At 44.8% G+C, this 26,602-nt stretch overlaps 1 protein-coding gene and 2 non-coding genes across 3 annotated transcripts; all 3 read right to left on the reverse strand.

Annotated features, from left to right (window-relative positions):
* Positions 1 to 896: 896 nt before the first annotated feature.
* Positions 897 to 968, reverse strand: trnat-cgu (transfer RNA threonine (anticodon CGU)). Its single transcript has one exon. It is a non-coding gene; the product is annotated as a tRNA-Thr (tRNA).
* A 12,238-nt stretch (positions 969 to 13,206) lies between these two features.
* trnar-ucu (transfer RNA arginine (anticodon UCU)) lies at positions 13,207 to 13,297 on the reverse strand. The gene is given in 2 exon segments: positions 13,207 to 13,242; positions 13,261 to 13,297. It is a non-coding gene; the product is annotated as a tRNA-Arg (tRNA).
* A 143-nt stretch (positions 13,298 to 13,440) lies between these two features.
* Positions 13,441 to 26,081, reverse strand: LOC137350401 (histone H2A-like). Its single transcript, XM_068015063.1, has 2 exons — positions 25,716 to 26,081; positions 13,441 to 13,515 (listed from the first exon to the last, which is right to left on the reverse strand). The coding sequence occupies exons 1-2, from the start codon at positions 26,079 to 26,081 to the stop codon at positions 13,441 to 13,443; spliced, it is 441 nt and encodes a 146-aa protein (XP_067871164.1).
* Positions 26,082 to 26,602: the final 521 nt, after the last annotated feature.

A 26,602-nucleotide genomic window follows, 5' to 3' on the forward strand; every position in this document is an offset into this window, starting at 1 on the left:
CCTGTACTGTGCTGTACTGTTCTATGTTCTATGTTCCAGATGAAAGGATTGCATTAATCAATGGATTAGAATGTGGAGAGGCAAGAGAAAATGATGCCATTTTAAGTAGGGGGCCGGGGGTTAGTAGAAACAGACCAGGGCTATTTTACTCTCTATCTCACTCCTTTCTTCTATCTGGCTCATTATCACATCCTCTCTCTCTAAGAGCAGTGGGAATCACTGGAACCCACACTTGTTGCTCAGGTTGTTTGGTTCCGGGAAAATACAAGGTCCACATCAGATTGACAGGAAGGATAAATGTGATTCAGAGCCAATCATATTCCTTTTGGTGATGTGTGCTCAGCCTTGTTAAATCAGCAAAGGCAGCAGGAAATGCAAATCCTGAAGAGTTTTGATAGAGTAAAGAAGGAGAAAGTGTTGCTAGTGACAGAAGGGTCAGTAACCAGAGGAAACACATTTAAAGTAATTGACAAAAGAATTCGAGTTGTGATGAGGAGATTGTTTTTTCAGCAGTGTGTTGTTCTGGTCTGGAATGCAATCCTGAAAGGTCAGTGGAAGCAGATTCAATGTTAACTCTAAATGGAATTGGATATATACCTGACATGGAAAATATAACAGGGCAATGGGGGAAAGGACAGGCGTGCGGGATGTGGGATTAATAGAATAGCTCTGTTAAATATCAAGCAAATGCACAGTAATAAGGTTCTGTGCTTGAACCTCAGTTATTTTCACTCTGTCAATGGCAGAGAAGGCTCGAGGAACCATGTGGCGACTCCTCATGTTCTTCCCAGTGTCCAGGATAAAGTGTAACATGACACTGATTTCCAGATGGCCGACACAAATGCAACAGACATCTTTTCTGGAAACATCACATGCAAAGTGAGAAACTAATCATCAGGCACAGACAGGGATTGAACCCATAATCTTCAGTTTACGAGACTGACGCCTTACCACTTGGCCACCATGCCTTTCCTGAATGGACACCTGAGGCTCCAGAGGAGGATTTGTGATTCTTTTTCAATTTGGTTGAAACAGCATCGAGAAACATGCACAGAAATGAAGAGCGATTGTGGAATGGGGAACAGATCAGCCGCATTTACATCATCAGCATCATGAAATCTTCATTCAGACATTCCATTCCCATCCTCAGCTTTTCTCACATTTGTACAATAATATAAGAGTGGACATTGGGTTGTTACTGGGCAGATTATATAAATAGACTGTGTGCATCATCACAGGAAGTGCTGTAATATAATCTGTACGGCACCTCATGGAGAGTTGTAGATGAAACCTTCAATGCAAGATGTGCAGAGTAAACTCAGGTTATTTTAACCGTCAGATTCTTATAAATTCTGTACTAAGCCTTGACAGATATCAAAATATTATATGGGGGCCACAGTAAACCAAAGCGAAGATGGAGAAATCTTTGCCTGTACCTTTGAAAAGGTCACTGGACTGGACCAAGCCGAGGACTGGCCAAGATGGTTCCAGAGGTTTGCAAGGTATCGTACTGCATCGGGTCTCGTGCAGAAGCCAGACATGGAACAGGTCAGTACGCTATTGTCTGCAATGAAGGGAGTGTGAAGGCAACATCCTCATGAAGAACAGAAGGCAACATGTGAAGAAGTTATTAAGGCACTCAAGACCTATTTTAATTGAGGAAAAAAATGTCATCGTGGAGCCAAAGTTAAAACGCTGCATTTGCTGACAACGCAACCACCAGGTGACGCTGTACTAGCACATGCGCAAATGCAGCCTCTTCCACTGAAACGTCACTGTCTGTGACATTCAGGCAGCTGCCAGGCTTAAAGATGGAGCTCCTCAATTTATCACAGAAAACAACTTCAACCCAAAAATCCCCTCAAAGGTTGCCATCTCCGCCTCCGTCCCACCCCCAACAGTCCCCCGCTCCTTCTTGTGCATTCGCCAGTTATATAGTACCAAGTCATCTTAATTCACCTAAAGTGAATTACTTTCGGAGTAGTGACTGTCATTTCATAAGCAAATATGGCACATATCTACACAATGGACATGTTTTGGTTGATACTCGGAGAGCGTTGCGCTGTTTGAAGTCTCATCAGAAGGACAGCACCTCTGACAGTGCTGCACACCCTCTGTAATTCAGTGAGGTTTCATAGAGTCATAGAGTTATACAGCACAGAAACAGGCCCTTCGGCCATCGTGTCCGTGCCGGCCATCAAGTACCTATCTATTCTAATCCCATTTTCCAGCACGTGGCCGTAGCCTTGTATTCTGTGGCGTTTTGAGTGCTCATCTAGATACTTCTTAAATGTTGTGAGGGTTCCTGCCTCTACCACTCCTTCAGGCAATGTGTTCCAGATTCCAACCACCCTTGAGGTGAAACATTTTTTCCTCAAATCCCCTCTAAACAGTGCCATCCCATTCTCCGGACGATCATTCCCCGCTTCCCCCCATCCCACTCTCTGACTGCTCACTCCCCGCTTCACCCACCACCACCCCCATCCTGCTCTCTGGCCGCTCACACTCCAGGCCATGGGCTCTGCCGCTTCCCTCCTCTCGGCCACTCGCTCCAACATTGCCCCATCTCCCCTCGAGGCTCGCCTTGCTTTATCGGGTGGTGCGGTGAAGAATGATCGAATGTTGGAGCGAGAGGCCGAGAGGAGGGAAGCAGCATGGCTTAGAGCTAGTGTCTGGAGGGACGTGGGGGGGAAGCGGGGCGTGAGTGGACGGAGAGAGTGCAGTGCGGGGGTGGGGGGGTAGCAAGCGTCCGGAGGGCGGGGGAGCGGGGTAGCGAGGAGCGGGCAGTGAGCGGCCTGGAGTGAGTGGCTGAGAGGAGGTAGAGAGTTTTCCCGCGCATGCGCCACTTCGTCCTGGAAGACGTAGGCTGAGCATGCGCAGCATCTCAGAGCGCAGGAGACTGTTTGTGCATGTGCGCAGCTTGGAGCGCTCTGATGACGTCGGCTGGCAGCTGCATTGTCAGGAATCACTTTGAATTTAATAAGCGTACAAAACAGAAAGGGGAGAGTATTCATTCATTTATCAATGACTTGTACAAACTCACGGAGGATTGTGAATACGGCAACTTAAGAGAAGAGCTGAATGGAGACAGGATTGTGTTCGGGGTATTAGACAACACCCCTTCAGATCATCTACAGTCCAGGGCTGATCTCACATTAACGAAAGAGTATCAATTGAGCAGCCAAGCAGAGGTTAGAAAGTTTAACCAATCCGTTGTCCAAGGGGACAGGGAGAGTCTGATCTCGAGAGTTGCAGACTCAATTGAATTTGTTAAGAAAACAAAAGGAAAAATTAGTGGTAAAAGACAAGAAAGACGGGAAGAGCATCTAGTGGTAGCTGCAACCAATTGCAGTAGGTGTGGCCGAGAGAGACACAAGTGGGAAAACTGCCTCGCCAAAGAAGCTGAGTGTTTTTCCTGCAGAAAGATGGGACACTTTCAGTCAGTGTGTGGCAGTAAAATACCAGCACTGAATATAATTAAAGGGAAATCCCCAGAGAGCAAAAATATTAATGAAGTACAGGATATCCAAAGTGTGGAAATACATTTTTTAGGTGAAATCCAGGAAATAAAGTGAGAGTTGCTGGACGACAGAAATTCTGAAATATTTTAAGACAGAGGTAGATAGATTCTTGATAAACAAGGGGGTGAAAGGTTATCAGGGGCAGGTGGGAATGTGGAGTTGAGGTTGCAATCAGATCAGCCATGATCTTATTGAATGGTGGAGCAGGCTCGAGGGGCCGAGTGGTCTACTCCTGCTCCTAATTGGTATGTTTATATGTAAGAAAACATGTTCTAGATACAATGAGAACTATCATTTGTTTGGAAATGGATTTGAACCCTTTTATCAAAAGGTTATAGAGCTTTAATTTTTCTACAATTAACAGACAAATCCTTGTGGAGTTGAGATTGACAGAAACAATGGGCTGGATTCTATAGATCCCTCGACGTCAAGATCTGTGGTGGGGGTGGGGTGGGGGCCGCCTGAAGATGGCCCCGGATGAGACCCGCCACGGACCTCAACGCCGGCAGGGCCTGGCTCGATATTGCCGGCGACGGCGAGGCCTTGTGGGGGACCTCCACCGCTCGGCAACGGGACCACAAACCTGCATTAATTATTATCCCATCACTTCCTGATATCCCGCTGCGATCTTCAGCCCAGTGGCCGGCACTACCGTGCCTTCGGAGCCCCACCCGGGCAAATGAGGTGCAACACTGGTGGGGAGGGGGGAGAAGGTATGTTTCTCAGTGTGGGGGTGGGGAGATGGAGTCAAATTAATGTCATGGGTGTAGGGGATGGTGGGAAGGGTTATAGTTTACAATTTGTGCAGTTTTGGGCGGAAGGTCAGATGGTAAAGGTAGGTTTTGGGAGGGAAGGGCAAATAATTAATTTAACTGTTATTGGGGGGATGGGAGAGAGGCAAAAGCAATGTATTTATTTCATTTCATTTAATCTTCCTTTAAATATTTTCCAGTAGGACTAACAGCCCTTTAAAAATGGCTGACACTCCAGTACAGTACTAAGGCAGTGCTGCACTATCAGAAATGCTGTTTTTTAGGTGAGACAGAAAACTGAGGATCCCTCTGCCCTCTCAGGTGGATGTTAAAGGTACCATGGCACTATTTCAGAGAACAGAAGGGGAATTATTTCTGGGATGCTGGTCATTGTTTAACCCTGAATCAACATCACTTCAAAACAGATTATCTCGTTTTTATCACGTTGTTGTTTCTGGGAGCTTGCTGTGCGCACATTGGCCACCATGTTTCCTACTTGACTACAGTGACTACACTTGGAAAGTCCTTCATTGGCTATAAAAGGCTTTGCAATGTCCTGTGGTCGTGAAATGCAAGTCTTGCTTTTTCCATTGTTATCAGTGTCATTGTGATCAAAAGATAGGATTCATGAACACAAAGTTTAAATCAATTTTGATTAAAATAATGTAAAAGCATCTATATTCTTGCACTGTACTTAATAATCTCCATCTTCCTATCCTGACAGAGTGCAATGTCATCGACCCTGAAATTGATTCCAGAATCTCATAGAATCTTAGACTTATAGAAAGTTTAAGGCACAGAAAGAGGCCACTTGGCCCTCAGACAATTTCAGCCCAGTTCTGATGAAAGGTCACAGACCACAAACGTTAACTCTGTTTCTCTCTCCACAGATGCTGCCAGACCTGCTGAGTATTTCCAGCATTTTCTGTTTTTATTTCAGATTTCCAGTATCTGCAGTATTTTGCTTCTGTGTTAATTTGAAAGTTAAAACTGAACCACCTGTTTACAATTCACACTGGGGTCTCCCATGAAATGATTCTGTATAATATTGATATAATGAATACAGATTCCGACACAGAGCTTCCTGTGGGGAATTGGGGATATGAAAACCAGCAGACTCTGCAGGGATTTCCACTGGGAGCACAAATTCACAAAATCTACCTTTTATATATCGATTCATTTTGATTGTCCTTCTGGAAAATTATTTTGCAACAATTTAAACATCAACCCACAGCTCCATGACTGGGTCAATTATGAGGTCATCCTCTGACAGGTCATGTGACAGCTGGAGCCACAAGACATCAGAACCAGATTTGTGACTGGATTAAAACCCGGAATCCTGTCAGAATGGCTTTTCAAATAAAGCTGTTGCTGTTTGAAAACACAGCAGTTAAACTTTCTGCCTGACCATGAGGGGAGCTAGGGAGAAATTTACAAAACTCAATCCTTCAACAAAATAGTTCAAAAATCATTAATATCGAAATCATGTGAGGATTTATATGCAGTAGAGAAACAAGCAGATACAGAAAGTACAGAGGAGAGCTGAAAAAGGAAATGAGATCAGCAAGAGAATGTATGAGAAAAGATTAGCAGGTCACATAACTGGGAACACTGAAGTCTTTTACCAACATATGGACAGTCAATGAAAGGGTGGGTCAATTAGGAGATCCTGTGGAGGCAGAGGGTGTGGCTGAGGCACTAATTAAGTATCACAAAATAAGCGGATGCTGCAAATGTCACAGTAAAGGAGGAGGAAGTGAAGAAATTGGACAGGATGAAAATAGATAAAGTGGAGACAATTACAAGGTTGGCAGCTCTCACAGTAGAAAAGTCACCCAGTTTGAATGGGCTGCATCCTGGGTTGCTGAGGGAAGTCAGGGTGGAAATATCAGAGACTCGAACCACAATCTTTCAATCCTCCTTAAATATGGGAATGTTGCCAGAGGACTGGAGGATGCAGGTAAGCTTGGGTAGTTCGATCTTAGTTTAATTTGACCATTTTTATAATGTATCCATTGTAATAACTAACAAGGTCAAGAAAGCCATTTTATAATTAACACATGACCAAAGGAGCCATTTTGTGTTCAGTACTAACGTGCCGTGTAGAGGACACTATTTGTGCTTAAACATTAGCACAACACGGGAAGAAACGGTTACCGATTATAAGCTCTCACTCAATTGGTGCAGAGTATGAGCGCCAGGGGTTACTTCTGACAGTTGAAGAGATCATCGCAACTCATTGGATAGCTACCACCCACTCCAAGCTGGGTAGCCTCCAATCAGTTAGGTGCTGTCCTGCCACGACCTCCTTGCTTCAATGGGTGCTTGGAGCTTAGAGAGTCATCTCTCAACAGACGGATTGATAATCAATGCACCAAGAAAAACAAGCTCAACAAAGAAGACACCAGTCCTTCGCATCGCAAGCTGGAATGTGAGGACCATGTGTCCTGGCCTTACTGACACCCTTCTGCAGGTTGATGACACACACAAGACAGCTTTGATGGACAAAGAACTCACAAGGCTCAATGTGGACATTGCTGTGCTGCAAGAAACTAGACTCGTTCAAAGTGGATCCCTCAAAGAGAAACACTACACCTTCTTCTGGCAGGGGAAAGCCCAAGATGCAACTCGTGAGCATGGAGTGGTTTTCACAGTAAAAAACACGCCACTTGAGATGAGTGAACCACCCACAGTAGGCTCAGAGAGACTTCTTACTCTTCACTTGTCAACAAGCGTGGGCCCAGTTAATCTCATGTGCATCTATGTCCCGACACTCACCTCCATCCCAGATGTCAAGGATCAATTCTATGTGACACTTGATACTGCCATCAGTAGAATTCCCAGCACTGAGGGACTGTACCTTCTAGGAGACTTCAACGCAAGCTTGGGTACTGACTACAGCTTGGCCAACGAGCATAGAGCACCAGGGGATTGGCAAGATGAATGAAAATGGACAGAGGTTGCTGGAGCTATGCTGTCACCATGGATTCTGTGTGATGAACAGCTACTTCCAGGTCAAGCTGTGCCACAAGGTGTCCTGGAGACATCTGAGATCACACCACTGGCACCAGCTAGACCTTATCATCACCAGACATACCACCCTCAGCAGTGTCCTCATCACTCAGAGCTATCACAGCGCTGACTGTGACACTGATCACTCCCTGGTGTGTAACAAGGTCAGGCTTCAGCCAAGGAAGCTTCATCCATCCAAGAAGAACGTCGTCCTCAGATCAACACTTGATGAACCACTGATCCAGAACGGACCCAGGAGTTCCTCAACATCCTCGATCAGGCTCTTTCAGACAACAATGCTCAAGGTCTCAGTGCGGTGTCAAAGTGGAATCATCTGTTAACAAGCAGATGGAAAGGTGAGTGGAGCATTACCTTAAACTCTACATAACGGAGAATATTGTCATTGAAGTGGCTCTCAGTGCCATTCCAGACTTCCCTGTCATGGAGGAGCTGGACAGTGACCCCACCATAGTGGAGCTCAACAAAGCCATTGACCATCTTGCCAGTGGTAAAGCCCTGGGAAATGATGGTATTCCACCTGGAATCATCAAGAGTGGAAAAGCAGCTCTACTGCAGCATCTCCATGAACTTCTGTGTCTCTGTTGGAAGGAAAGATCTGCACCTCAAAACATGCGTGATGCAAACATTGTCACCTTGTACAACAATAAGGGGGAATCGCAGTGACTGCAGCAATTAGCGAGGCATCTCCTTGCTAAGTATTGTGGGGAAGGTCTTTGCTCGCATTGCTCTGACCAGATTGCAGACCCTGACATCACACATCGATCCTGAGTCTCAGTGCAGCTTCAGAGCTGGTAGATCGACAGTCGACATGATTGTCTCACTTCGGCAGTTACAGGAGAAGTACTGTGAACAGTACAGACCACTCTACATTGTCTTTACATATGAACATACGAATTAGGAGCAGGAGTGGGCCACTCGTCCCTTCGAGCCTGCTTCACCATTCAATAAGCTCATGGCTGAACTGATTACTCCACATTTCCATCTACCTCCGATAACCTTTCACCCCCTTGCAGATAAAGAATCCATCCATCTCTCCCTTAAAAATATTCAAAGACTCTGCTTCCACTGCCTTTTGAGGAAGAAAATTCCAAAGACTCACGACCCTCTGAGGGGGAAAATTGCTCCTCATCTCTGTCTTAAATGGGTGACCCCTGATTTTTAAACAGTGACCCCTAGTTCTAGATTCTCCCACAAGGGGAAACATCCTTTCCACATCCACCCTGTCAAAACCCCTCAGGATCTTGTATGTTTCAATCATGTCGCCTCTTTCTCTTCTAAACTCGAGTGGATACGAACCTAGCCTGTCCATTCTTTCCTCGTAAGACAGCCCACCCATTCCATGTATTAGTCTGGTAAACCTTCTCTGTACTACCTCCAATGCATTTACATCCTTCCATAAATAAGGAGACCAGTACTGTACTCAGTGTTGCAGAAGAGGTCTCACCAATGCCCTGTATAGCTGAAGCATAACCTCCCTACTATTGTATTCAATTCCCCTGGCGATAAATGATAACATTTATTAGCTTTCCTAATTACGTGCTGTACCTGCAGACTAACCTTTTGCGATTCGTGCACTAGGACACCCAGATCCCCTGCATCTCAGATCTCTGCAATCTCTCACCATTTAGATAATATGCTTTTTTATTCTTCCTGCCAAAGTGGACAATTTCCCACTTTCCCACATTATAGTCCATTTGCCAGGTCTTTGCCCAGTCACTTAACCTATCTATATCCCTTTGTAGCCCCCTTACGTCCTCTTCACAACCTACTTTCCTACCTATCTTTGTCATCAGCAAATTTAGCAACCATACTTTTGGTCCCTTCATCAAAGTCATTTCGAGAATTGTAGAAGGTTGAGGCCCCAGCACAGATCCCTGTGGACCACTCGTTACTTCTTGCCAACCAGAAAATGACCCATTTATGCTGACTCTCTGTTTCCTGTTTGCTAGCCAATCTTCTATCCATGCCAATATGTTACCCCTGACACCATGAGCTTTTATTTTCTGCAATAACCTTTGATATGTCACCTTACCCTTCTGGAAATCGAAGTACAATACATCCACCGGTTCCCCTTTATCCACAGCACATGTAACTCCCTCAAAGAACTCCAATAAATTGGTTAAACATGATTTCCCTTTCACAAAACCATGTTGACTCTGCCTGATTACCTTTATTTTTTCTAAATGCCCTGCTATAACATCTTCAGTAATCGCTCCTAACATTTTCCCTAAGACAGATGTTAAGCTAACTGGCCTGTCGTTTCCTGCTTTCTGTCTCCCTCCCTTTTTGAATAAATGAATTACATTCGCTACTTTCCAATCTAACAGAACCTTCCCGAAGCGAGGGAATTTTGGAAAATTAAAACCAGCGCATCAACTATCTCACTAGCCACTTCAGGACCTGGCGACTTGTCAGCCCGCAGCTCCAATAATTTGTTTAGTACCACTTCCCTGGTGATTGTAATTTTCTTGAGTTCCTCCCTCCCTTCCATTTCCTGACTTACAGCTAATACTGGGATGTTATTTGTATCCTCAATAGTGAAGACCAATCCAAAGTATCTGTTCAATTCATCTGTCATCTCTTAATTATCCATTATTAATTCCCCAGACACACTTTCCATAGGACCAACACTCACTTTGTTAACTCTTTTCTTTTTAAAATATCTATCGAAACTCTTACTAGTTTTCTTTATATTTCTTGCTAGCTTTCTCTCATACTCTAATTTTACCTTCCTTATCAATCTTTTAGTCATTCTTTGCTGTTTTTTATATTCTGTCCAATCTTCTGACCTGCCTCCCACCTTTGCATAATTATAGGCTTTTTCTTTAAGTTTGATAGTATCTTTAACTGTTTTCATTAAACATGGATGGTGAGTCCCACCTTTGGAATTTTTCTTTCTCGTTGAAATGTATCTATTCTGTCTATTCTGAAATTTTCCTTAAATGTCTGCCACTGCATCTCTATTGACCTATCCCTTAACCTAATTTGCCAGTTCACTTTAGCTAGCTCTGCTTTCATGCCCTTATTATTGCCCTTATTTAAATTTAAAATACTAGTCTGGGACTCACTCTTCTCTCCCTCAAACTGAATGTAAAATTCAATCATATTATGATCGCTACTACCTGGGGGCACCTTAACTATGAGGTCATTAATTAATCCTATCTCGTTGCACAATGCCAGGTCTAGTATAGCCTGCTCTCAGGTTGGCTCCAGAACTTATTTTTCCAAGAAATTATCCCAAAAACATTCTATGTACTCCTCATCGAGGCTACCTCTGCCCATCAGAATTTTCCATTCTATATGGAGATCAAAATCCCCCATAATTATTGCTGTACCTTTCTGACAAGCTGCCATTATTTCTTTTTTTATATCCCATCCTACAGTGTGGTTAATGTTAGGTAGCCTGTACACCACTCCCACAAGTGACTTCTTGCCTGCATTATTTCTCATCTCAACTCAAACTGCTTCTACATCGTGATCTCCTGAACTCAGGTCATCCCTCTCTATTGCGCTAATACCATCATTAATTAACAGAGTTACCCCACCACCTTTTCCAAACTTCCTGTCCTTCCTAAATGCCATGTAACCTCCAATATTCACATTCCAATCTCTGTCGCCCTGCAGCCATGTCTCTGTAATGACTATCAGATCGTACTTATTTATTCTATTTGTGCTCTCAGTTCATCTGTTTTGTTTCGAAAGCTCCATGCATTCAGATACAGAGCATTTAGTTTTGTCCTTTTATTATTTTTGTAACCTCTCGCCTTATCTGTCGATTTACTCTTAGATTTGTATGCTCTGTCCCTTCCTGTCACAGTCTGTTTATCATTTCCCATATTTATACCTTTCTCTCTTGCCTTGCCTCTCCTCCTTGATTCACCATATCTACCCAAATTTGATCCCTTGCCCCCACTATTCAGTTTAAAACTGTCTCTACTTCCCTAGTTATGTGGCTCGCGAGAACACCGGCACCAGCACGGTTCAGGTGTAGACCGTCCCAACGGTACAGCCACCACTTTCCCCAGTACTGGTGCCAATGCCCCATGAACCAGAACCCACTACTACCACACCAGTCTTTGAGCCACGCATTAATTTTTCTAATCTTATTTGTCCTATGCCAATTTGCACATGGCTCAGGTAATAATCCAGAGATGATTACCTTTGAGGTTCTCCTACTTAATTTGGTGCCTAGTTCCTCATACTGACTATGCAGAACCTCTATCCTTGTCCTGCCTATGTCGCTGGTACCGACATGGACCACGAAGACTGGATCCTCCCCCTCCCATTGTATGTTTCACTCCAGCCCTGAGCAGACGTCCTGAATCCTGGCACTGGCAAGCAACACAGCCGTCTGGACTCTTGCTCTTTGCTGCAGAGAACAGAGTCAATCCACCTGACTATACTGTCGCCTACTACCACTACATTCCTTTTTTCTCACTCTTTGAGCCGCAAACACTTTTTTTTTATTTCCAAAATATACTTTCTTCTTAAAAATCTGCAAAAATTACATTGCCAAACAGTTTCAAACAGCACCAAAAAATACAAATATTGCAAGGGAGATCAGTTTCCTTCAATACTGTCATGAGTTTCTTCACAACCCTTCCATTTCACTATTGTCATGCCAATTACAGTTTTACATTTACAGCAATTGAGAATATTAACGATACAGTTCGAGGGGTTTTCCATGGATCCAGCCCCTCAGTCCAGCTTGGTGGGGGGACCTTACACTGTGGTCTTTCCCCATTGAGCCTTTGCTGCGGCTGCCCCAAGCTTTAGTGCGTCCCTCAGCACGTAGTCCTGGACCTTGGAATGTGCCAGTCTGCAACATTCGGTGGTGGACAACTCTTTGCGCTGGAAGACCAGCAGGTTTCGGGCAGACCAAAGGGCGTCTTTCACCGAATTGATAGTCCTCCAGCAGCAGTTGATGTTTGTCTCGGTGTGCGTCCCTGGGTACAGCCCGTAGAGCACAGACTCCTGTGTTACAGAGCTGCTTGGGATGAACCTTGACAAAAACCACTGCATCTCTTTCCACACCTGCTTTGCAAAGACACATTGCAGGAGGAGGTGGGCGACTGTCTCTTCCCCACCACAGCCAATGTGGGGGCACTGTGCGGAGGGGGCGAGACTTCGGGTGTGCATGAAGGATCTGACGGGGAGGGCCTTTCTCACCACCAGCCAAGCTACGTCTTGGTGCTTGTTTGAAAGTTCTGGTGATGAGGCATTCCGCCAAATGACTTTGACGGTCTGCTTGGGGAACCATCCGACAGCATCCACCGTCTCCTTTTCCCGTAGGCCCTTGAGGACATTCCGTGCAGACCACTGCCTGATGGACCGGTGGTCAAAGGTGTTTTCCCGCAGAAACTAAACACTTACTGCAGATGTGTTTGCCCTGGATCACACTGGCATCCAGGAGCTCCCACATGCTGCAGCTGTGACACATCACCTGTCCTGTCATCCTTAACGTGTTTCAATTAACTACTTAATTATTTTATTCAGTTGTTTATTTTATTGTATATTTTATTAAGCTTACCACTAGTTTGTTTACTATTTTAAACATTAGGACTAAAATGGACCTTAATCACTTACCAGATACTCATCAAACATGCAGCTTTTTCCAAACCAATCAACTACCTGCTTGCCTGTGATGTCACAGCTTACCAGCTCCTCACCAAACAGCTCCTTCCACTGCACCGAAGCAAGAACCAAATCCTGGAAACTCACCCCAGCGGCTCTCTGTTTCCCTGCTCTCACTCTCCATTGTGATGTCACTCCTTGATTTTTTTACCCCTGCTCCGCTCCTGCCGTGCTCCTCTCTCTCTCGCTCTGTCTCTGAGTCGGTGCTTTTGACACACTTGTTGACTCTCTGTTCTGTCGTGCTCTTCTGTCTCTGGTCCAAAATCTGACTCTGGTGGGATTTGAACCCACAACCTTTGAATGCCTTCTTTATTATTGTTTAGAAGTCCAACACGCTATCCATTGCGCCACAGAGCTGCACATATTGTGATCGACATCACCAAGGCCTTTGATCTTGTCAGCAGAGACGGACTCTTCAAACTGCGATGGAAACTCGGCTGCCCTCCTGAACACTTGGGCATCATTTCTTCTTTCCACGAGAACATGCACAGTTCCATCAGTTACAATGGAGCAACATCAGACACTTTCAAGATCAGCAGTGGGGTAAAGCAGGGCTGCGCACTGGCGCCAACCCTCTTCGGAGCAGAGGAACATAGGAGTAGGCCATTCAGCCTGTCGAGCCTGTTCTGCCATTCAATTCGATCATGGCTGATCATCTACCTCAACGCCCCTTTCCCGTGCTATCCCCATATCCCTTGATGTCATGAGTATCAAGATTTCTAACAATTTCTGTCTTGAACATGCTCAATGATTGAACTGCCACAGCTCTCTGGGGTAGAGAATTCCAATGATTCACCACCGTCTGAGTGTAGAAATTCAACCCTATCTCAGTTTTAAATGCCCTACTCCTTATTCTGAGACTTGGTCCCCTGATTTTAGACTCACCAACCAGGGCAAACATCCTATCTACATCCACACTGTCACGCCCGATAAGAATTTTATCAGTTTCAATGAGATCACCTCTCATTCTTCGAAACTTTAAGGAATACAGGCCCAGTTTCAGTCCCACCATCCCAGGGATTAGTCTGGTGACCCTCTGTTTCACTCCCTCTATGGCAAGTATATCCTTCCTTAGATGAGGAGACCAATCTATACACAATACTCCAGCGCGGTTTCACCAAGGCTCTATACAATTGCAACAAGACATCTTTACTCCTGTACTCATGACCCCTCGTGTGAAGGCCAACATACTATTTGCCTTCCAAATTGATTGCTGCACCTGCACAAGAGCTTTTAGTGTCTCAGGAACAAGGACACCCAGGTCCCTTTGGACATCAACACTTCCCAACCTCTCACCATTTAAGAAATACTCTGTCTTTCTGTTTATTCTACCAAAGTGAATAACTTCACACTTATTCACATTATATTCCATCTGCCATGTTCTTTCCCATTCACTTAGCCTCTCCAGGTTCCCTGGAAGCCTCTCTGCATCCTTCTCACAACTCACACTTCACCTAGCTTTGTGTCATCTGCAAACTTGGAAATATTACATTTAATCCCTACATCCAAATCATTTATTTCGGATGTTAACAGCTGTGGCTCCAACACTGATCCTTGCAGTACCCCAATAGTAACAGCCTGCCATCCTGAGGAGGACCTGTTATTCCTGCTCTCTGTTTTCGGTCTGTTAACCAATTCTCAATCCATACCAGTATATTATCTCCAATCCTATGTGCTCTAATTTTGTTTACTCACCTCCTGTGTGGGACATTACCAAAGCATCCACTGGTTCTCCTTTATCTGTTCTACAGGTAACATCCTCAAAAAACTCAACGGGTTTTTTCAAGCCTGTTTTCCTTTTCATAAATCTATGTCGACTCTGCCCAATCATATCATTATTTTCTAACTGTCTATTTATCACATCCTTTATAATTGGTGTATTCTTCTCCATGCTGCTATTGTACACTTTCAATGACTCAGATGGGGGTGTTCACCTGTATATCAGAGCTGACGACAAGCTGTTCAACTTGGCAAGACTCCACTTGGACGTAGAGACTTGGACGTAGAGACTCCACCTTCCATCAACAGCTTCACATACCTTGGATCAACAATCACCAGCAATCTGTCCCTTGATACTGAAATCAGCACCAGAATTGTCAATGCTGCAGCTGTCATGTCAAAGTTGAGAAGACGGGTGTGAACCGACAGCAAACTGACCGAAAATACAAAGCTCCACGTGTACCAGGCTTGTGTTCTCAGCACCCTCCTTTATAGTAGAGAATCATCAACAACTTATACAAGCCAAGAAAAGCAGCTGAACAGCTTCCACCTCCACTGCCTCAGATGGATACTGGGCATCTCCTGGCAGGACAGAGTGCCGAATGAGGAAGTACACCAGCGTGCAGGGATCCACAGCATGTTTGCCCTCTTGAGTCAGAGGCGGCTCTGTTGACTGGGCCAAATGAATGACAGTCACATTGCCAAATACATGCTCTATGGTGAGCTTGCTATCAGCACAAGAGCAACAGGTCAGGGAAAAAATCAAGTCATTTGAAGAGGTTTGAGTTAATTAAGGAGAGTGGGCATGGATTTATAAATGGAAGTTCATGCTTGATGAATCTAACTGCATTTTTTGATAAACTATCTGAGAAAGTTGATGAAGGGAATGCAGTGGATGTTGTTTATATGGATTTTACAAAAGCATTTCATAAAGTACCACATAAAAGGGTGGTTAACAAAATTGAGGTTCATGGATTAGGAGGGTCAGTGTCCATTTGGATAGTAAATTGGTTTAAGGACAGAAAACAGCGAGTCACATGAAATGGTTCTTGGTCAGACCGGAGGATAGTCGACAGTGGTGTTCCCCAAGGGTCAGTGCTAGAACCATTGCTTTTTTTTGCTACAGATTAATGACTTGGATCTTGGAATATCGAGTTGAATCTCAAAATATGCCGATGACACCAAACTTGGAGGAGTGGCAAACAGTGAGGATGATATGAACTGCCTGAAACAGGATAGTTATCGGCTAGTAGGATGGGCAGACAGGTGGCAGATGGAATTTAATAGTGACAAGTGTGAGGTGATGCATTTTAGCAGAAGGAATAGGGAGAGGCAATATATACTCAATGCTACAGTTCTGAAGAGTGTGCTGGAATAGAGGGACCTGGAGTACATGTCCATCATTCTTTGAAGTTGGCAAGACATATTGCGAGAGTGGTTCGCAAAGCATGTGGGATCTTGGGCTTTATAAATAGAGACATTGAGTACAAAAGCAGGGTTGTCGTGCTGAACTCTAGTTAGGCCCCAATTGGAGTGTTGCATCCAGATCTGCTCACCACACTTTAGAAAGGATGTGCAGATTCTTGAGAGGATGCAGTGGAAATTTACCAGAATAGTTCCAGGGATGGAGGGTTTTAGTTTCAAGGTTAGGTTAGAAAAACAGGGTTTTTTTCTGCCTGTATCAAAGGAGATTGAGGGGAGAATTGATAGAGGTGTCGAAGGCTATGACAGTTTTAGACTTCAACTCAAGAAGTTGAAGCGCTTGTCAAGAGGAAGAGGGCGGCTTATGTTAGGATGAGACGTGAAGGCTCAGTTAGGGCGCTTGAGAGTTACAAGCTAGCCAGGAAGGATCTAAATGGAGGGCTAAGAAGAGCAAGGAGAGGACACGAGAAGTCATTGGCGGATAGGATCAAAGAAAACCCTAAGGCTTTCTATAGGTATATCAGGAATAAACGAATGATAAGAGTTAGAACAGGGCCAATCAAGGATAGTAGTGGGAAGTTGCGTGCGGAATCAGAGGAGATAGGGGAAGCGTTAAATGAATATTTTTCGTCAGTATTTACAGTAGAAAAAGAAAATGTTGCCGAGGAGATTACTGAGATACAGCCTACTAGGCTAGATGGGATTGAGATTCACAAGGAGGAGGTGTTAGCAATTTTGGAAAGAGTGAAAATAGATAAGTCCCCTGGGCCAGATGGGATTTATCCTAGGATTCTCTGGGAAGCCAGGGAGGAGATTGCAGAGCCGTTGTTGTTGATCTTTAAGTCGTCATTGTCGACAGGAGTAGTGCCGGAGGACTGGAGGATAGCAAATGTTGTCCCCTTGTTCAAGAAGGGGAGTAGAGACAGCCCTGGTAATTATAGACCTGTGAGCCTTACTTCGGTTGTGGGTAAAATGTTGGAAAAGGTTATAAGAGACAGGATTTATAATCATCTGGAAAAGAATAAGTTCATTTGCGATAGTCAGCACGGTTTTGTGAAAGGTAGGTCGTGCCTCACAAACCTTATTGAGTTTTTCGAGAAGGTGACCAAACAGGTGGATGAGGGTAAAGCCGTGGATGTGGTGTATATGGATTTCAGTAAGGCGTTTGATAAGGTTCCCCACGGTAGGCTATTGCAGAAAATACGGAAGTATGGGGTTGAAGGTGATTTAGAGCTTTGGATCAGAAATTGGCTAGCTGAAAGAAGACAGAGGGTGGTGGTTGATGACAAATGTTCATCCTGGAGTTTAGTTACTAGTGGTGTACCGCAAGGTTCTGTTTTGGGGCCACTGCTGTTTGTCATTTTTATAAACGACCTGGATGAGGGTGTAGAAGGGTGGGTTAGTAAATTTGCGGATGCCACGAAGGTCGGTGGAGTTGTGGATAGTGTCGAAGGGTGTTGTGGGGTACAGAGGGACATAGATAGGCTGCAGAGCTGGGCTGAGAGATGGCAAATGGAGTTTAATGCGGAGAAGTGTGAGGTGATTCACTTTGGAAGGAGTAACAGCAATGCAGAGTACTGGGCTAATGGGAAGATTCTTGGTAGTGTAGATGAGCAGAGAGATCTTGGTATCCAGGTACATAAATCCCTGAAAGTTGCTACCCAGGTTAATAGGGCTGTTAAGAAGGCATATGGTGTGTTAGCCTTTATTAGTAGGGGGATCGAGTTTCGGAGCCACGGGGTCATGATGCAGCTGTACAAAACTCTGGTGAGGCCGCACCTGGAGTATTGCGTGCAATTCTGGTCACCGCATTATAGGAAGGATGTCGAAGCTTTGGAAAGGGTGCAGAGGAGGTTTACTAGGATGTTGCCTGGTATGGAAGGAAGGTCTTACGAGGAAAGGCTGAGGGACTTGGGGTTGTTTTCGTTAGAAAGAAGGAGGAGGAGAGGTGACTTAATAGAGACATACAAGATAATCAGAGGGTTAGATAGGGTGGATAGTGAGAGTCTTTTTCCTCGGATGAGGATGGCAAACACGAGGGGACATAGCTTTAAGTTGAGGGGTGAAAGATATAGGACAGATGTCAGAGGTAGTTTCTTTACGCAGAGAGTAGTAGGGGCGTGGAACGCCCTGCCTGCAACAGTAGTAGACTCGCCAACTTTAAGGGCATTTAAGTGGTCATTGGATAGACATATGGATGTAAATGGAATAGTGTAGGTCAGATGATCGGCGCAACATCGAGGGCCGAAGGGCCTGTACTGCGCTGTAATATTCTAATTCTAATTCTAATTCTAGATAAGTTGGCAAGGAAAAATTGTTCCCATTAACTATTGGTACAAGGACTAGGGGATTCAGATTGAAGGTTTTGGACAAGAGACGCAGGGGGAATGTGCAGAAGAACCTTTTTACACAGTGATTGGTAATGATCTGTAACTCGCTGCCCCCGAGGGCGGAGGAAGTGGAGACAATCGTTGGTTACAAAAGGAATTTCGATGGGCATTTGAAGGAAATAAATTTACAGGGCTGGGGGGATCGAGCAGACAAGTGGGACTGACTGGATCGCTCCATGGAGAGCTGGCCTGTACTCGATGGGGCGAATGGCCTCCTTCTATACCACAAATGACCCAATGACTCGATGAGTCTATGTCACTCTCAGAATCAAGACAACAGAGTGACAGATTTAACACAACATTATAACATATGTTTGGTTTGACAAATTCAATAATAACTCGTCTCCACTCCTAGTATTTCTAAATCCCACACATTCACTATAATGTGAACAATTATTTCCTGTTGTGTCTCTCTCACATTTGTAAACTTCACTATATTGGAGTGAGGTGACATCTACTGGCGGGAAGCAAGAACTGCAATCAAGCAGCAGAAACTCCACAGTCTGTCAGGGTTAAAGAAACATTGCAATATGAGGAAATAGTGAAGGGGTTTGATCGGGTTGATGGAAACATGATTCCACTTGTGGTATCGTATGAAGCAAGGGCCGGAAATATAAAATTGTCGTTAATAAAAGAAATGAGGAATTCATGAAAAATGCATTTGCTTAGAGAATGGTTATCGAGATATACAGCACTGATATAGGCCCTTTGGCCCACTGAGTCTGCACTGACCATCAACCACCCATTTATACTAATCCTATGTTAACCCAGAATTCCCTACCACATCCCCACATTTCTCCTATCACCTACCCTGGGGCCAATTTACAACAGTCAATTTATCTATCAACCCACAAGTCTTTCGTTGTGGGAGGAAACCAGAGTACCTTGTGGAAGCCCACATAAACAACTTGCAAACTCCACACAGGCAGTATACAGAACTGAATCGGGGTCATTGAAGTTGTGAAGCTACAGTGCTCACCACTGCACCACCCTTAGAATGTGGATAGAGTAAAAAGTGAGATTGGATGGACAGAAGCAGTCTGAAAAGATGGCTCAAACAAAAGGTGAAAACCCTGAAATGTTAACTCTGTTTCTCTCTCCACAGATGCTGTCAGAGGTGCTGAGTATTTCCAGCACTTTCTGTTTTTATTTCAGCTTTGTAGGATATTGTTTTGATCTTAAAAAAATGCATGATCGGCTGTGGGTGCCAGTGAAATTCCACAGGAGCGAATAAAAGCCATTCCAACGGTGGCTCGTTGGTCCAGGGGTATGATTCTTGCTTTGGGTATATAAGTGATTAATATGTGAGAGGTCCTGGGTTCAAATCCCAGACGAGCCCTTCTCTGTTGCCATTTTTAGTTTAAGGTCATCGATTGCTTTCAGCCTTCCAGAAAGCGGAATCGATTTCCAAACTGAGCCTGCTTGAGGACCGGGGAACTGGATTCAAAGAGCTTGTCGACAAAATTGAAATGAACAAAATATACAGATTGTCAAGTGGGAATATAAGGTTGCAACAGTAACTAAAGGCCTGCTCGGGTCAGCAAATGAAACCCGACCCAAGCCTGACAGCACCACATCCGACCTGGTCCGAGTCCTTTCATTTTTTTCCCGTGCCCGAACTGACCACCAGAATGTTCAGTTAAACTTGCTTCCGTTTTTCACTTTTTAAGCTTGTGCAGGTAAGGCAACAAAAACTGTAACTGGACTTGAAAGGTTGTTTAAATGTACATTAAGATTAGAGCTACGTACCGGAGGTGATGAGCTGAAGATTGTTACCATAGAAGTTAGTGATTGTTAGGTCACTAGTGAAAGAGAAACTCATGGAGTTGTGCCCAGACAGGTTGTCCCACACTGTATTGATTAAAATATTGCCCGAAGGCTAGAAAATATCATTATACATTCCCTAGACTCCTGCTTTACAGGTTGAAATACTTTCTGCAAGTTTATCCAGAGAGCAGCTGAGATGCAGAGACCAGGAAGGTCTTGAGTGATTAATTATTATAAAATATACATTCTTATATTAAAGAGATTGTGCTCTACCTTCGATGGAATCGCTCACTGCAGACTAGTGCGGAGTGTTTCCCGCCTTGACGTCCTGGCTGTCACTGGATCTTGAGTCCAGGCCTCTGGATTACTGGTCCAGTAATCTTTGAAATTTCTCCCTTGATCTAATATTTTAATCTGGTAAGTCAGATTTTACAAAAAAAAATTAAATGATTTAAGACTGCTTCATGTTCAGCAGTGCCAAATGAATAAAGAAATTCAAATATATTCAAAATTATATATCAACTTTTAAATACTAATGCCCAGCTTTGAATACAAAAAATGCCTCTAATTGTGTTCTGGTCTGGAATGGAATTCTTCAGTGTTTCTGTTGAGCTTGGATTGACTCATCGATTTTCTTGTTTTTCACTTTGTCGATGCCTTTGAATAATTGTGGATCCTTCTTCAGGGAGTCTTCTTTCACCAGGTAGTTCTGACCTCTGATGATGTTGATCGTAATCAGCTTCAATTTGCTGATAGTTTTGGAAGTGAGCAGATTTCCTTTGCTTGAGTTCACAACATGGAACTTAGTCTGACGTGTGGACCCATGGGAGGATTTGAAAGCTGCCCTTGCATTGGAGCATACAGTTGCATCCATCCAAACAGAGGTACAGTAGAAGTGACATATTCAGTTCAGTCTGTCGATCATGGGACTTTTAATCTCAGGGTTGTGAGTTTGAGCGCCATTTAGTTTTTCCATTTTTTAGGCTTCATTAGCAGAGAGTACAAGGAGTGTTTGAAATGAAATTCAACAACAGTATGAGAAACGCTCTCTTTCATTCGGGACTCTTAACTCTCTGCAGCATCTCGCTGTGAAAGATTGAACTTTATCTCATTTGTTTTTCAGCTGGGGGTCAGTGCAGCTCAGTGGGACTTCTGGCTGTCTCCCACCTCACAATCCATCAGTGCTGAGAAAGCAATGGGAAATATTACTCATGGCTGAGTAAGCAGAGGACACCGATTTAAGGTGAATGGGAAAAGAACCAAAGGCAACATGAGGAAAAACCTTTTTTATGCAGCAAATGGTTAAGATCTGATATGTACTGCCTGAGAGTGTGACGGAGGAAGATTCAACCATAGCTTTCAAAAGGATATATGATAATTATCTGAAGGGAAAAAAAATTCAGGTTTTCATGGAATACATGAGGATGTGGCATGAGCTGAGTTGCTTGTGCAGAGAGGCAGCACAAGCACGCTGAGCTGAATCCCTCCTTTTGTGCTGTAAGTATTCTGTGATCTATGATTCTATACAAAGTGAAACCAACACTCACATATGAGAAACTGACAGGTAAAGTGTAAACCCCACACTAACAAACCAGCAAATGCCAGGGACATAGTAAAACCAACAGTCCTAGACAAGAAACTGACAGATACTGTGTGAAACCCAAAAATCACTTATCAGGATTTGGCAGTTAATGTGTAAAAACCTCTCTTCAATATCCATCCTGCAAGGTACAAAGAAAATTAGGTACAAACCCAGGCTCATACTTCGAAGACTGAGAGATAAAGAGCAAAACACAGACTCACCTACAAGAGGCTGACAAGTACAGAGAATAAAACAGAGGAGGTGCAGATTAAAAACACATGCATGTAACGGATACTGATAGAGATAGAATCAAACCCTTTCTCACACATGACACGAAAATTGGTGGTGTCGTAAATAGTGAGGAGGAAAGCCTTAGATTACAGGCCAATATAGATCGTCCGAGGCAGAGAATATAAGAGCAGGGAGGTTATGACGGAGCTGTATAAAATGCTAGTTAGGCCACAGCAGGAGTACTGTGTACTGTTCTGGGCACCACACTATAGGAAGGATGTGATTGCACTGGAGAGGGTACAGAAGAGAGTCACCAGGATGTTGCCTGGGCTGGAGCATTTCAGCCATGAAGAGAGACTGAAAAGGCTAGCGTTGTTTTCCTTTGAGCAGAGAAGGCTGAGGGGAGATAAGATTGAGGTTTACAAAATTATGAGGGGCATTGATGGGTTAGATAGGAAGAAACATTTTACCTTAGCGGAGGGGTCAATAACCAGGTGGCATAGATTTAAGGTAAGGGGCAGGAGGTTTAGATGGGATTTGAGGAAATAAATTTTACCCAGAGGGTGGTTGGAATCTGGAACGCACTCCCTGAAGAGGTGGTAGAGGCCGGAACCCTCACAACATTTAAGAAGTATTTACATGAGCACTTGAAATGCTATAGCATACAAGGCTACGGGCCAAATACTGGAAAATGGGATTAGAATAGTTCGGTGCTTGATGGCCAGCACAGACTCAATGGGCTGAAGGGCCTGTTTCTGTGCTGTATAACTCTATGACTCTATATCAGAAACTGATAGATCTGGACAAAAGCTGATGTTCACATACAAGTTGTTGAAAGATATGTGGTGAAACTCACATTTTTTTTTTATTTCCAAAATATACTTTATTCATAAAAATCTGTAAAAATTACATTCCCGAACAGTTTAAAACAGCATCAAGTCAAAAAATACAAACAGTGCAAAGGTGATCAGTTACCTTCTGTACAATCATGAGTTGCCTCACAACCCTTCCATTTCATTGTCATGCCATATACATTTTTACATTTACAGCACACAAAATTTCTCCGATACAGTTCGAGGGATTTCCCATGGATCCAGCCCCTCAGTCCAGCTTGGTGGGGGAACCTTACACTGTGGTCTTTCCCCATTGAGCCTTTGCTGCGGCTGCCCCAAGCTTTAGTGCGTCCCTCAGCACGTAGTCCTGGACCTTGGAATGTGCCAGTCTGCAACATTCGGTGGTGGACAACTCTTTTCGCTGGAAGACCAGCAAGTTTCGGGCAGACCAAAGGGCGTCTTTCACCGAATTGATAGTCCTCCAGCAGCAGTTGATGTTTGTCTCGGTGTGCGTCCCTGGGAATAGCCCTTAGAGCACAGACTCCTGTGTTACCGAGCTGCTTGGGATGAAGATCGACAAAAACCACTGCATCTCTTTCCACAAAGTTAACTCACATAGCAATAGCAGAAACAGTCACAAACCGAAAACTGAAACATACAGAGTAAAAACCCACATTCTCACACCAGAAATTCACGGCTACAAAGTGAAGCTGACTCTCTCCTCCCAGGCACTGACAGGTACAAAAGAAAACACGCACTAACATACCAGGAAATGAAATGTAGGAAATAAAACCTGATTATCATGTCAGAGATTGGCATTAATGACAGTTGTGGTACCCAGAATGCTCTGCGCTCCAGAATTTGCCTTGTCTCTGATAAGGAGCAGGCACGGTAGTGGCTGAGCTCCATCTGCAGCTGGAGCGGAATATTCACAAAGTGCAGGGAGACCGCGCCCGTAGCGGGTGCACACAGCTGGAGCAGGGCGTCAAGGCCACAATAGGATGGAACAATCCCGTTTGTGTCCCTGCGTGTGGTGGTGAAGCTTTTCCCTGTGAGGCTTCCCGAAACTGCCCGCCAGCAAGGTCAACTGGTCAGAGAGCGTCTGTAAATGGATAGGAATTGGGGATTGGGCAGGGAGCGTCTCTAAATGAATAAGATTTGGGGACTGGGCAAGGAGCGTCTGTAAATGGATAAGAATTGGGGATTTAGCAGGGAGCGTTTTTTTATCCGTTCGTGGGATGTGGGCGTCGCTGGCTCGATCTCAGCTACAGTAATGTGTCCAGTTCTGGGCACCAGGTTTCAGAAAGGACATCAAAGCTTTTGAGACAGTTTGGAGGAGATTTACGAGAATGATACCAGAGATGAGGGGTTTCAGTTCTCTGGACAGGGTGGTGAAGCTGGGATTGTTGGCCAAAAATGTCAAGGGGAGGTGAGGAGAGATCTTTTTACCCAGTAACTGATTCGGATTTGGAATGAATTGTCTGACAGGGTGGTGGAAACAGATTCAATTATAACTTTCATAAAGGAATTGGACAAATATTTCAAAGTGAATTTCTCCAGGACTATGGGGAAATAGGCAGGGGGTTGGACTAATTGCATCATTTTTTTCACAGATTCAGCACAGGCACAAAAGACCGATTGGCCTCCTTCTGTGCTGTATGATTCTATGAAATAGTGACAGTCAGGGCAAGTCTGTATAAGAAGGAGAAATGGAGACAGGTCAGGGAGAGCACATCACCAAAACTGGGAGATACTACATTGGACAGGGAGGGTCGGAGGGGGAGAGAGCACATACATACAGTCAGAATCAGCACCTTCAGGGGAAGAGAGAGAGAGGAACCAGTGAGTGTAGTACTGAACCCAGCCAGAGTCAACCTGCTGAAACACCAGTGAGTTCACACTGGGGAGAGATCATTTACCTGCTCCGTGTGTGGGAAGGGGTTCACTCAGTCATCCAACCTCACTGAACATCAACTTGTTCACACTGATCAGAGACCTTTTCAATGTCCTGACTGTGAGAAGAGCTTGAAAAGCAGTAATGATCTGCTGAAACACCAACACATTCACTCTGGGGAGAGGCCGTTCCCCTGCCATGTGTGTGGGAAGGGATTCACTCAGTCATTCAATCTGCTGCAACATCAGCAAGTTCACATGTAACTGCAGGGGTTGGATTCTGCTGTTGTTGCTGCTATTCATCACTTTCAGAGACAAAGTTGGGTCTTACTTTATAACCAGTGTAGTCCAGAGCAAAAGCGTCTTCTTAATGTTGAGATAAACGGGAGAAGAAACCGGGAAGTGGCGGCGAGGATGGGGGAGGTGTTGCACCATCACTTTAATGGTGCACCCTCCCTCCCCCGGGTCCTTGCTGCACGCCCCCCAGGCCTGGTGGCTCTGATTGGGGTCCTGAGAGCCCCTGAGACTCGGTGCAGCTGAGGCTGCGCTCACCCCCGCTCAGCTCTGTTGTGATATTTAAAATACGAAAGGCCTGTTGGACTGAGAGCTGATCTGGAATTTAGACAGCAGCATTACTGGAGGCTCATTGCTGCTCAGCACAATCTCACCCCCCGCTCCTGGGAATTGTTGATTCTACACCCTGTAGTTCAGTTCTGCAATTAACTCGAGGGGGAGATGTGTGAGCAGAAAAACAGAGCGAAATGAAAACACAGCTGGACAGATGTGCAACAGGTCAATCCACTGTTACAATAACTCCATCTCTGACTCCCTCCTGACAGTAACCAGCCCTTTCACAGAGACTGTGGGTGGCTCTGAAAAGAGCCTTTGGTTTATTAGATGTCATTTTGGCCGCTTTACTTTTTCTGGGAGCTCTGAGCGCTGGTTTTCTTGGGCAGCAGCACGGCCTGGATATTAGGCAGCACCCCGCCCTGAGCGATGGTCACGTCTCCCAGCAGCTTGATGAGCTCCTCGTTGTTGCGGATGGCCAGCTGCAGGTGTCTGGGGATGATGCGGGTCTTCTTGTTGTCCCGGGCCGCGTTACCAGCCAGCTCGAGGATTTCAGCGGTCAGGTACTCGAGCACAGCAGCAAGATAGACCGGGGCTCCAGCACCCACACGCTCAGCATAGTTGCCCTTTCTCAGGAGCCTGTGAACACGGCCCACCGGGAACTGCAGTCCAGCCCGGGAGGAGCGAGACTTGGCCTTGGACCGAGCTTTCCTGCCGGTCTTTCCTCTTCCAGACATTTCCACAATCTCACAAATACTTTCACAAAGAATGGATAATTTCTCAGCTTTTGTCATAAGCTTGAAACAGTCAGGATGGCCGAGTGGTCTGAAGGGCTGTGTTCAGGTCGTAGTGTTTTCTGGAGGCGTGTGTTCAAATCCCAAATCTACCAAGTTGCGTTTTGACTGAACTGGAGGGATTTGGGAGCAGCGGTGAAGGGAGAACATGGAAGAATATTGACAAGTAAAATGAAAATGGACCCAAAGATGTTTCTTCAATACATTAAGGTAAGAGGCAACTAAAGAAAGAGGAGTGCACTGAAAAGACCAAAAAAATCACAGTGATTTTTGACATCTTGCCAGGATTGAGTGGCGCGTGCACGGGATGATGTCATTTTGCAGCGCCAACATCACATTTCCGCAACAAATCCATCTTCGTGCATGCGTGAGAAAGCGTCATTGGGTATCTAGCCACCCCATCCCCCCACCACTTGGCTGGAGGAAGTGGCTGAATGGGAGATTTTGAAGCTGTCGCTCTCCCC

Source organism: Heterodontus francisci, chromosome 35, assembly GCF_036365525.1.
Source record: "Heterodontus francisci isolate sHetFra1 chromosome 35, sHetFra1.hap1, whole genome shotgun sequence".
Taxonomy (NCBI): Eukaryota; Metazoa; Chordata; class Chondrichthyes; order Heterodontiformes; family Heterodontidae; genus Heterodontus; species Heterodontus francisci.